The sequence below is a fragment of the Camelus ferus genome, chromosome 6 (assembly GCF_009834535.1).
Source record: "Camelus ferus isolate YT-003-E chromosome 6, BCGSAC_Cfer_1.0, whole genome shotgun sequence".
Taxonomy (NCBI): domain Eukaryota; kingdom Metazoa; phylum Chordata; class Mammalia; order Artiodactyla; family Camelidae; genus Camelus; species Camelus ferus.
This window is the reverse complement of record NC_045701.1, coordinates 38,962,986-38,976,419: the sequence shown is the minus strand read 5'-3', so window position 1 is coordinate 38,976,419 and position 13,434 is coordinate 38,962,986. Positions and strand designations below refer to the sequence as shown.

The following is a 13,434-nucleotide window of genomic DNA, read 5'->3' as shown; positions in this document are numbered from 1 at the left end:
ACTCTTTTTTACTAGCTTTTTACCATGTGTTGATATCCATTGAGCTGTTCCTTCTTATTCTCTTTATCAACGGACTTAGACAAAAGCCATTTCTTCTAGTTAAATGTACCTCAGGCTCCTTCTCAGTTAGTCTACAATGGAGACCTGGAGTGGTGAATGAACCTAACACAGATACTCATCCTTCCTTCAGTCTAGTCTATTTTCACCCTAGTTGAAAATATTTAGGCTTGAGCTTGTTAGATTTGGTAAATGCTTTCGTTTCCTATTTTGTTTCATTAGTGTAGAATCAGCACTAGTGTTTTCCAAACAACAAATTCTCATGAGGTTCTAGTACTGAAGACAAAAACTTGTTAAAAAAATATTTGTGCCTGATTTCAGAGTCTTGGCCATGTAAATTCACAGCTTAGAAAAGACCTGAAAGTTTTTTCAAATTTAGTGAAATCAAATACATAACTTTGTAGCAAATCAGAAATAAATTACTAGAATTTCTTTGTTGGTTTTTTTCTGAAATGACTTCTAAAGTGACTAATAAATACATTAAATTAATTATAATTTGAGGGCCCAGCAGCTCTGGAATCAATACCTTTAGTTGTGGAATCTAAAGCAAAAGGAAAGAAGGAAGGAAAGGAAGAGAAGGGGAGAAGAGAGGAAAGAAAGAAACAAGGAAGAATTTATTGAGTTTTTATCATGTACCAGACTTTGCACCAAAAGCTGACGACCCACAGGTTCTGAAATGACTGTAATTTAATGTACTCATTATAACAGGAATATTCTTAGGTAAAGGATGTAGTTTACTTTCTTATGTTTCTATTGCCTGCCAAGGTGTGCCAAGTGTTATTCTAGTGATCTTATAAAAGTTGTCTTCCAGGAAAAAGGTCAGCTGCTACACTGGAAAACAGAAAAGATCACAGATAAGTGAATTTATCAAGGGTAGCCTAGAACTAGTTTACCGTTCTATATCCCTTTGAAGAACATGCTGATTCAATCAGCTGATTTCAGAACCAGGTACTTTTCTTGAAGTCCTAGTGACAATCGCCCTCTTGGAGAGAGAAGTGATTGAAATTGTGGCAAGTAGTTCAGATCTCATAAGGGCTGTGAGTATGGGAACTACTCTTTCGGAGGGATTTTCCTTACACAGTTTTCTTTGTAAATGTGCTTGGGTTCATGTCAACTCAATCATTCAAATATATAATCTCCTAGATGTTAAAAGGTCTCCAAGCATACCTTTTCAGTACTCGATGAACGCACTTATCCTATGAAAATGTTACAAAGCAAACTCATACAATACTCTAAGAAGGTGTTATAAATCAAACACATCACCAAAAGGCTATTCCTTTGGATATTTCTCTTTTAAATTGCCATATACCTGACAGTTTCACAATGAAGGAGTTGGACATTCTATTGTAGGTATAATATTCCCATTTTAGGAACTTTAAAAGCTCAATCATGTTATGAGGAGAAAAAGTCTTCTAAATCAAAGTCAGTTTCTGTAACACAAACAGATTTATGAATGTGTTTATTTCATAGTCTGAAATTCTAACAGAGACAGAGACAAGGCTATGGAAAAACAGACGTACAATTTTTTTTTCTTTATTGTTGGATTTCTAAATTTGGGTTAACTACTATGGTAATTGCCAAAAGTATTAGCCAAAATCTTGTCCACCATTTTATCTGTGTTATTACGGTTTAAAAAGGATTCCAGGGCCTTTCACCATAGAAATAAAACACTAACAAGCTTATTTAATATCATTTTTCTGCAGGTTGGATAGCAATATATTATTTGTGAGGCTGGCACAGTTTAAGAAATGATCTTTCTTCTAAACCCTAAGTTACGTTTGACCAGCTAAGTGTTTGAATACATAAATGCATTCAGCCTTTGGTATTTAAAGTGAGCATCATTAACTCAACATTTCAACTTAAACTTTGCTTAAAAGATAAAGTTTCACCCAAGTGAAATCAATGGGAGGTGTGTGTGAATATATGAGGTTTCAGCTTGGCCCACTAAGGAATTCTGATTAAAACAGACACCAAGTGAAGAAATCATCAAAAGAGAGCAACTATTAGTTGAAGAAAAGATAACACTAAAAAGTCTTGGCAGTTTTTCTACCTAAGGCTGAGTAATATGTATTTTGGAGCATTTGAGAACCCATCTTTTGTATACTTAATGGCTCATTTCACACCAACACATCCAAAAACACAAGATCAGTTCCTGAAACACCAGCTTGTCTATACTGGGACTTCTGTTAAATGACCCAATTTTCCCAGCTTCTTTAGCATATTGATTCGTTCCCCAAATATTCAGTAAGTGTTCACTGTTCACATTATTTGCTCAAGGAAGTTTGCCTCTGGTTTTCAAGAAAGACACCAAAGGTAATGGGAACAAAATTTTCTCAAAATATAGTGTAAAAATTTTACTAAAGTAAAATACTAATACTAGATTAGAATCTCCTGTCATCTTCTACCCCATGTGTCATGTAAGCACAGAAGGGAGATATGAGAGTGGCACCTAGCCCAATCATAATATCATTAAAGAATAAAATTTAGCTTTCCAGACATGAAATCTGATATGCACAGTGGCATGTAGAATCCCTTTCCACTCTAAACATATTAAAGTGTGGACACTAATTTACTATTTTGAATGAAAATTCATGAGCCACTTCCTCATGAGAAAAGCAGCCTGCCTTTGCCATTAATAAATAAAAAGGGATATGGAGTTCTTTCCAGCAGTAATTTTCTCAGTTCTCATATATACCTATGTACATGTGAAAATGTCTTAAGAAAAGTAAAATCAATCCTACAGTTTTGTTAATGACTGGCCCCACTTTCTCATGGACCTATGGGCTGTTTGTCCATAAACATTTGCTATTAAAAACCATAAAGCAAAAAAATTCTAACTTCCAAGATTAGCCATAAAATTAGAAATAATAATGTAAATTTCTGCATGTATTTAGAGGATTCCGTTAGGCTGTCAGAAAGTCAAATCTGTCTCTAGATTTTCAGTCAATACAATGGACTAAGTTCTAGCCAAAGAGCTGAAAAACATTCTGAAGAATTTAGAATCAGTAGCGATTCTAACACAAATGGGAGAACTGTACTTCCGAAGACAAAACAAGACATGATGATGTTTAAAAAAAAAAGATAAACCTTCGTATGTAATTATCTCTGTGTTAGAAGGGACCAGATGCAGACTTACTTCTGGCATGCTGGTGAGGGTTGGGCAGCTCAGCCTTTTGTAATAGGTGTACTCCACCCTGGGCCTGGAGTAGGCCTGGTTTTCAAAGATTTAATAAGCAACAGAGAATATTTACCCTCAGGGTTAGGGAAGGAGGTAAATAACCTAGAAATAACTCTCTGCCACCCAATCCCTAACAAAAACCTGGTAGCAGAATTAAGAGACCTCTCCCAAGATGACTTCATCTATCTCCTCCATCAATGCTCATCCTGGCCAGAGAGTGCAATGCTCAGACTACAAGGTTTTAGTTACCTATAGAACTGCTCTTACTGAATTAAGCTTTCATATCACTTCTGCAGCCTACATTAAAACTGCTTCAGGAATTTGGTTTCTCTCACAGAGATGTAGTATCATAGATACTTGTCCTCTCCTTAAAAAAACTACAGGGGAAATTTCTTTCAGGACTCAATGGCAAAAGAAGCTGATATATATTATTTTTAATCTTAGGACACTATGAATTTTCTGATGGGTAAGATTTCACTCTTTTCTTTGGGTGTAGAAAGCTGAGAAGCAAATCCTTGCCCTTCTTGAGGACATGAATAGAATATGCATTTGTTTTCTTATACATATTTTACTTTTGCCTAACTTACTTCAGTCAAATATTTATTCTGTTTTATTATAAATATTTTTGTAAGTTGACTCAAATCCTTTGTGAAAGAGATGGGGAAATGCATAAAGAAATAAATTTTAAAGAAAAGAGTTAAGCTCTGCACGTTAAAATGAGGTAGATTAGATTTGTCGTAGGTACTGTCTCACTTTCCCCATTAAGTACCCCTCTCCCTCTTCAACAGGCCCCATAAACTCCCCAAAGCAGTACAGAAATTGTTTGATCATTGTTAAGATGGAAAGGAGATATATATATATATATATATATATATATATATGTGTGTGTGTGTGTGTATGTATGTGTGTGTGTATATATATATATATAAAATTAGTTGACTTTACCATTAACTTGGAAATAATACTTCCCCAGAAGTTACACCACTACCCCTCTGGTTCACCCTTTGTTGATTCTTGGCATGGATAGCATTAGATTACTGAAGTGGAAAACTGTCTAGGTCTAAAATTAGTTTATTGTATTTGCACATCAGAAGAGTATAATATCATGATCCCAAATGAATACATTCTTACTGCTGAGACTTTTTTCCAGCCCATAAAGACCTATTTTAATAATCACATAGTGCCTAGAATATCAGTTTTCCAGAAGGTAGCCAGGCACTTTTTGCTCCTTTGACTGCAGACTGTGTTGTGATCTTACTATTAATAATATCAGAGTACAAGGGAAGAAGCAAAAAGGACCTGACCTGAACATTGGGGAAGAAGGTAAAATGCATGGTGGAATAATGTTTCTTTGGGTTGTCTAGTGATTTATCTGCAAGAGTGTTCTCAACATTGGCACACATAAGAGAGAGTACTTCATTTTATGGCTGGTGCACACACACACACACACACACAAAATTTCATTTAGCAATGCTCCCAAAAAACCTATTGAGCAGAAATTCAAAATGGTCATTTTGTGTGTGTGTGTGTGTGTGTGTGTGAGAGAGAGAGAGAGAGAGATAGAGAGAATATTAGTGAGCATGAATGTTCATCCAACTGCACAGAGATATTTTTAGCCTCTTGCTCAACAGAAAACCAGAAAGATCACCCTATAGCAGTGAAATCCAGGGGTGATCATGTCCTTTCTCAGGTGGTCAAAGTCATTCAGTGTATCTTATTACTTAATGAACTTTGATCAAATTTGATCTTTAATCAAGCCATGTTTTAAACAGTGGTTTATTTGTTTTCATCTGTCAATATCATTTCTCTTTGGGAGTGTTATATATATATATTTCTGTGCGTGTTTTCACACCGATCCAGAGATACTTCTTTTCCTAAAGGAAAATGGACTCATCTTTCTTGCCAAACTTTTAACCTTTTGTCTAATTAAAGTTCATTTAGTTTAGCCTGTTGTGCTTGAAAATAATCTATATATACTGTTTGTATTTGAAAATAAAATTTATGCTAATACCTTACATGATAAGGGGTGAATACTCTTATATTCTTACACACAGAGCATAAACCTCAACTACATATCCATTTGTAGACACTGCCCAAATTCCCCCACAGCCAGAGGAAGCATGGCATATGACTGAGACTTAAGTATCTTCCAGAACTTTACCACAAGAACTGAAGTCCCTAAGAGATCCCTTGAGAGTCCTTTCTAATCTCAAGAAGCGGAGTTCAGGAAACATCTCCATGACCTTCTACTTCAAATTATTATTATTTATGGTAACATGTAATATACACACGTGTGCACCTTTGCATGCACGTGCGTGCGCACGCGCACACACACACACACCCTCTATACACACTTGAAGTCCTCACTCTCCCTCTGCCCAAACTTTTTCTAATGGCTAGTATCTAGGCATCTTTTAAGACAGCTCAGATGTTCCCTCCTCCCATAAACCTCCCTGACTCCTAGCCAGACTGGATTAGGCAGGCCTCCTAAGTGTCCTCATAATTCTGTCTTGAATTTTTCCCATTGTTTTATCAGGTTGTATCTGAGTGTTTGTGTCTTTCTCCCTCACTAGACAGTAGAGATTAAGTCTTTTGTATCTTTTTCATTCCTAGCACTTCAAACCACTCCCTGCAACACAGTAGTTGCTCGGTGCATATTTTATTAACTGATTTTTCACATACCTATTACATTCCAGGTATTTTAGACATTTCCTTATTGATTATTGTAGTTCTATGCTATAAAAAGCATGGGAAATAGACTGGGATAACTATTCCCATTTAACAGAATGAAATATTGCATACTGAGGAGATTACGTGTCCCAATTAAGGTCACACAGCTAAAAAGTAGCAGAGTGTCAACTTGAATTCCAATCTTTAATTTTAATCAAGTATGCATTTTCTCCTCCTTTAAGAAATTAGACCTGAGTGAATGCATGATTATCCCTAAAAATAGATTTTACTGTGTAGTTGGAAGCAATCTGACCAGACAAAATGCATTCTTATAACCAGGATCAAAAGCTCCCGTCGGCAGCTTTACGACAGAAAATAATAGTCAACTGTAGTCCTCCAGCCCTGCCAATCAAGACATCACCTGGAGTCTTCAATGGTATAGTTCTTATTTAAGAATACTTGTATAATACAGCCTGAAAGAGTCTAACTGAAATAAAAATGTTCCTATTAGCCATACAGTTTAAAATAAGTATTCTTAAAGATAACATTATGTCTACCTGGGGTGGGGGTGGGGGTGGGGGAGATGGACTACCACAAGGTAAGCTCCTACCTCTCTCAGCCTTAGTCCCCATAGTTACCACACTGTCCTTGTTGATGACTGGGAGCCAAAGACATTCCTCAGCTGCAGACCTGCTTCCAGGGCATTTCTACGTGGATGTTCCACAGACCATAAAAAGAACTATGTCCCAAATACTCAGCTTTTCCCCCATCTCCTGTTCCTCCTCTGAATTCCCTGCTCAGTGAAGGCATGTCCATCTGCCAGAGTGCAAAAGCCTGCAACGTTGAGGTCTGTTCTCAAATCCTGCCTCCCTGAATGTCCCCCATCCACTCAGGGATCACAGCCTGTCTTCAACTTCCCTTTTTCAGTTTCCATTACTGCTGCCTTATTAGCTCAGGCCCTAACTATTTCTCACTTGGATGTCTGGAGTAGCCTCTTAACCAAGCACTGTCTTGTCTTGCCCATGTCAAAGTATTCTCCAGGCTGCTGCCAGAAGAGTTTTAAAATTGCCAATCCAGTCATGCTGGAATCCTTTACTGGTTCTAGATGTTTGTGCACACTGCCTCCTCTGTGGGAAGCACTGTGTTGTCACTTCTGACCCTGGGCCATCCTCCATGATGCTTCTCTGGGCAGGCGTTCCTGATTTACATGCACCTGCCACCCTTTATGTCCCTTTGCCTCTGCATCTCCAGTGTCTAGTAGAGCCTGCACTTCATGGGCTCAGTAATTATTAAGTGTTGAAAGACACAAAAGTCATTTGAACCCAAATCCTCTGATTTCCTTTCTCCTCCTTGAGCCAGCAACTGGAGCATCAGTTGCTCTTCCTTATTCCACTCACCTGAGGTTTATCAGCTCTTTCTGGCTTTAGCCTCCAGTCCATCCCCCATTAATTTCTAATCTAAAATCTTCAATGACTAAAGCAGTGTTTCTCAAACTGCAGTATTAAAATCACCCAGAGGACTTAAACACAGATTAAACAAAGATTGCTGGTCTCCATCACCAGATTTTTCAATTTAGTACCTCTGCACCCAGAATTTGCATTTCTAACAAATTCCCAGGAGATACTAATGCTGCTGCTCCAGGGACCACTTGATGAAAACCACTAGAGCAATGGTTCTCAACTAGAAGTGGGTATTAAATATAATATATCTTGGTCCATTCTTGTCTACTGCATTAGAATTTTCAGTGAGGTGAGATAGACAGTCATTTTTCAGCCTAAAAGCTCTGTAGGTGATCCTGATGCACTACCCTGGTTAAGAACCATGAACTCTAGGATCAGGACTTCACTTTCTTCCCGTCTTATTTTTCACAACCCTTCCAATTTTTTACCCTGCTCACTAGTTACATGGAACAGCAAGCAGTCTGATGATTCCAGACTTTTGCCCCTTCTCTCAGAGCCCCAGATCAGTTGTAGTTATTCATTTATGTGTCCATTCATTTACTGAGCACCTAGCACATTCCAGGATGCAGGGCAGAGTGCAGTGAACACAACAGATAGAGCCCTGCCTTGTGAAGTCTCTGTTGTTTGCTCTGAGCTCCCCTAGCAACCTCTGTTCCCCCTTCTTTCTCTGTATACAGGGAAATACTGGCTTAATGCTGCACTCTCTTACTAGACTATAAATTTCATGAAGGCAAGAACTGTCTTTGTAAGTGCTCAATAAATGTTTGTTCAGATGAAATTGGAAAGCTCTTCCCCTGACCTAGCCTTTTTTTGAAAATTATCTCGAGTCTTCTCTCTCTCTCTGTTGTCTTTCCTAACCTGCTCCAACTCCCCCACCATAGTCAGAATTGGATTCTGCCTTCCATGAGCCCTGCTCCCTACTCCAAACAGTTTTCTAACTCAGCACTTGTGATCCTTTATTCCATGTTGTTTACAGATCTGGCTCCTCCTACCAAACTGTGAGCCTCTTAAGGGCAGGGACCACTTCTTTTTTTTTCTTTTAATCTCTGTACTTCATATAGGAAGTATTTAATAGTATTTGCCAAATTAATGAATGAAGTTGATTTTTTTTTTCACTTAAGCCTACTTGGCAATGTTTTTGACAAACTTCCTTGTGGCTTTAATGAAACTGTCTTAAGCTCCTCCATTTCTCCATAGTAGGAAAATACCATAATTTAAATTGTATATAGTACAAAACACACACATGTGACTTGGGGGATAAATGTTTATCAAGGGTCTGAATGAAATTCTCAGAGAGAGGCAAAGTGTGACTTTACAGATTGTCCACTGCATCATGACTCAGGGTTCTGAGTTGAGGATAGGCAAGCCTGCAATCCAGCCTTGTTGCCCCCCAGTTCTAGAATTTATAGGCTAAACAAAACACATGGTTTGTAATCTACACTAAGTCTTGACAGGAAGTAGGATGCTACTTAATGAATGAAACAAGGTTTTGAAATTCATTGAAAAAGATGAAATCAGATAAACCTCTTGATAGAAAGAGGTGTCAGAAAAAGAGATGGTTATACTTCATAAAATATACAAAATATAAGTGTTCTTGACAAACTGCTCAAAACATCGTACCATGCACGTAGTAGGCCTTCAGTGAATATTTATTTGATGAAAGGAACAAAACAATCTATACGTTTTCAATTAAGTCAGCAGGAATCAAAAGCACCGACCTGCTTCCCGCTGAGAATCACCAGTGATTCACAGATTGCATGTCCCCCCAGGAAGCCATGGTTTCCCATGTAGTGATGCAGGAGCCAGTGCCAAATGTCTCCCACAGGTAAACACACTCTGTTTCTAGAGCTCACAGACTCACACACTTTCAGGGAAATCTTCCCACCACACATACTCATCAAGACTGCTAAATGCACATTTTATAGTTAAATCACCTTGATACACACCTTTTCGTCGAGTCAGAAAGGTTATAAATTCATTTCTAAACAATATTTTGGTTATGCAAAATTCTTAGAAATGTAAGATCACCATTTTATCTAGCAGCTGAGTCTTCTCTGGAGTAGTCTTATACCTTTTTCAACTACATACTCTTCTTAGCATGCATGTAGGCATGGGGAGGAAATAAAAATACATGAATGGTATCACCAACTTAATGTTCTCTTTAGTAGATTGGCTACCTATCTGCATGGAGTGAAGACCCTAGAAAGTCCGCACTATTCCCACAAATTGCTTAGCAGAAACATTGCTCATTCTATGTAACAGAAGGAACCGTTAGTGAAGTTTATGTATCATTGGAGCAGACAATTTTACAAGGCTGTGTTCTTAGGCTTCAGAATTAAGGATTTGACTGTGGGAGCAAAGAGTCTTAGGGGCAGGACACTGCAGATAACCTCACCCACATGCATTTCTCAAACAATGGTTTTCTGTATGTAAACAGAAAATAGAAAAGAGTATATGGTTTTTGTCCTTAGTATTAAATGGCTTCCTTTTCTTTAGCACACTCTTAAATTTCTGCACAATGCGCAGCCTTCAGCACCCTAAGGAGCATAAACAAAGGATATCAGGCAAGTTCACCTACTCCCACTTCACAGAACAATGCTTGTTGTTAACTGAGCAATTCCCAGGGCAGATTTATGATTTGTGGAGCCAGAGTAAGTACTCAAGTTGGGCCCTTGGAATCTGAGGTCAAAAGCACGTGGTGCCTGCTCAATCCCCAGGGTTTTTAGAAAACATGAAAATGTGACCTCAAGTTTGTGGTTGTGTGTACACCAGAGACTATTTAGGCATTTAGAGAAATTAAAGCACATTAAGGCCTCAAAGGAGCTTATTGTTCACGCTCCAAGATTTAACCTTTTCTTTCTTGTTTGCTGCTATGCTCTTCCTCTTGTGAAAAATGTCTTCTGAATCATGTAAGATGAACCATATAGATGCATAACATGTCTGTGTATAAGAATGTTCTTAACAGAGCAATAAATTATACAGATAGGGAAATTTAAAAGTTTGAAAATTTGAAAAGTCCTTTCCCATTTCCTAAAAAGAATTATGACTCTGATTCTTTTCTTGTATTCTTAGACCCTAAGTTATACCACAAAACAGAATTTTGTAAACCATGTTCTTAATTCATCCCCAAATTTGAATGAGGATTTTAAGTCACATCAGAACTGTAAGCACTTAAGAGATAAATGAAAGTAAGTGCATGAAAAGCCTTCTTTCCTCCTGTCTTTTCAGGGAATATAGAGTTACATCCCATAGGTTTACACTGTGCTATTAACATGTTACAGAACTTGGGGGAACAGATTTCCTCCTTGTTGTATGGTTCAAGTATAAATGTGAAATAGGTTACTGTTTCCTAATAATTATGAGTATAATTATTGTCAAGTCATAAAAACTATGAAATAATTAAATTTCATTACACTCTTTTACTCTTTAGTAATCACCTAGTACATATTAAAATTGAGCCAGGAAAGAATAAATATATATATAAATCCCATATGTATTAAATACATACATATATATTCACATACACAAAGTCTGCATAACTTTAAAGTCATCTGCAAATATCTGAATGTATAACTTAGCTATTCAATAGCATGGGTAGTATATAAATACAGCTATATGTCCCAAGCTGAATGAAATTGTTGGTGGGTCACTGAAGTTGCTGGGTCTTTTCACGTACCATAGACAATATGTGTTGGTCATTTATTCCAACTGACTTCATGTGAAACTAACTGGTTAGTCCATGACCTCTAAACAATTTTAAACATCTATATTTTTTAGAAAAATTACATTCTACCAACTTTCCAATGAGGTTCTGGTGTTTAGAAGTTGCTTAGAGAGACTTTAAAATAAATGGTGAAGTTTAAAGAGGAGAAAATACACTGGAAAAAATGACAAAGAAAAAAGATCAACACTATAAGCACAGTGCAGTGACAGAAACACTTATAAAATCACAAGGCTTCTTTGAAAAGCCTAGGAAATTCCGGGTTAGACGACAGGCTGATAAACTCTACAGTCTTCAATTCCGGCACGAATGGAAAAGAACATAAATGCCTTGTCTACTGAGTGTCTCTTGTCTATTAGCTAGGGAGGAAATGCCTGCCTAACACCTACCGGTGCAAAACCATTGAAAAAGTAGATATTAGTGAGAATAAAACAACAAAAAGAAGAGCTCCCTACCCATTGCCTCCTACTGAATGAACTTTTGACATATCAGCAAACTCTTCTTTCCTCTTGCTGCTGCTGGTGTACTGCTCGCTGTACAGCTTGAGGGACATCTGCTCCACAGCATCTCTTTGTGCTTCCAGGTAGCATAGTTGAACCTCAGCCTGGAGAGAGAAACAAAGAGGAATTGCTGTTTTAATCCAGAAGGAATGCATTTCAAGTGAGGTGTAACAACTCAAAGAACGGGAATTGTTCACATCATTATACTGCTCCTTTTTAGGTTGGATTTAATGGGATCATCTGGGCATATTACAGAATTCAATTTTAGATCTGAATCTTATAAGTTGTTCCTTAAAATATGACCTGAATAAATGAACTCTCAGAAGACTCAGTAAATATCACAAAATATCCTTGCGATCGTCATACTGTCTGATGAGACTCCGCATAAAAATTCTGTGATACTCCTTAATAATATTCATCCTCATATTGCCACATATGTAACATTTATTTTTTTAAGGTTCCCCCTCCAGCCCATACATTTGCAAGGACACATACCCTAAACGCTTCTCGTTATCTTCCCTGAGGAGAATAAAAAAGCCTAGTACTAATTCTAATACCTCTTCAATAGTGACAACAGACTTCCTGTATTACTTTTTTTTGTTCTCTGTATTATTGTCTTAATAATTTTAAAACAGAGAGAACAGCGATTGTGCTTACATGCAGGTTTGAATTGTTAAATCTTTCACAGTTACTTGGGGCTCGCTGTAGTAAAGGGAGAGGTAGTAAGTTCACCATGCTGTTTTCTATCAAACCAAGGCCAAAAGAATGCTGAATAATATTTGGCATGGAAATGTATTGAATAGATTCTTTATTTATTGCAGCTGTTGTGATCCCTGTGGCTTTAGAGTTCCCTAGAACACCAGATGAGACAGGGAATGAAGTCTTCTCAGTGGCATGCTTGCCCATGGTGAAGGGGAGAGGGCACAGCCGAGTTCATGTGCACTGGGGACCAAAGGAGTTCTTATTTTCTTTTGGTGCGCTTCACTAAATCCAAACGTGTCCATTAACATTTCTGAACAGCCTTAAAACTGCTACCTCTTTATACTTCAATTATCTATCCTCCTAAGAAAAACAGTTCTGGGTCAGCTGTTGGATGTTGCCAGAATTCTATAACATGTAGGAAAAGCAGAGTCAGACATGACCTTCTACTCTTCGTGTCCAGAGCCAACCGAGGCCTTTTGCCTGGTCTCTGGTTTTATAGACTCAACCATGGAAAGAAAGAGAAAGTGTTATAAATGAGCAGTTGCTTAAAAGGCCAAAGCAGGACTCGGTAAAGGAAATGTAAGATCTCAAACCATTCTGAAGTTCGTATTTTGTTTCTTTCCACAAGCACCTAATTATGAATGCTCTAGAAGCTGAGGAAGAACTTTAAAAATGCTAATATTCATATAACTGAAATTTCAGAAATCAGTTAAGAACTGCAATCTATGTATTGGTTCTCGTAAATTTTTCTGGCTCAAACTAATTGGCTTGAAAAAGAACAGATTCAACTGGATTAAGAATTCCGTCCAACACTATAAACAAAGGATAATGTTACATGGAGTACATTCAGTATGGGAAGAAGGGGTGTGGCTGGTGGAAAGGCACAAAGGAAATACTAGATGTAGTGTTACTTAGCATATTTATTAATGGATAGTGAAAGAGAAGGTGTGGAACATGTTAATGGCAGTATGGAAGAGTCCCAAATCAGGGGCTTGCTGATACCACAAAATTTGGAGAAATGTTACCTACAGACCTAAGAATATTTTTAATGGACCATAAAATTGATTATAGGGAGTCAATTGTCATAAAAAAACAACAGAATATATCTTTCAAAATAGCATACTGGGGGAAGGCATAGCTCAGCGG

At 37.5% G+C, this 13,434-nt stretch overlaps 1 protein-coding gene across 4 annotated transcripts in view; it reads right to left on the bottom strand.

Moving 5' to 3' along the window:
• Nucleotides 1-13,434, bottom strand: part of AKAP6 (A-kinase anchoring protein 6) — a 466,205-nt gene that overhangs the window by 104,645 nt on the left and 348,126 nt on the right. For all 4 annotated transcript variants that reach the window (XM_006191269.3, XM_014564808.2, XM_014564809.2 and 1 more), the window contains one exon: nucleotides 11,542-11,690. In XM_006191269.3, coding sequence (XP_006191331.1) covers nucleotides 11,542-11,690 — 149 coding nt within the window. The remainder of the gene's footprint in view (nucleotides 1-11,541; nucleotides 11,691-13,434) is intronic.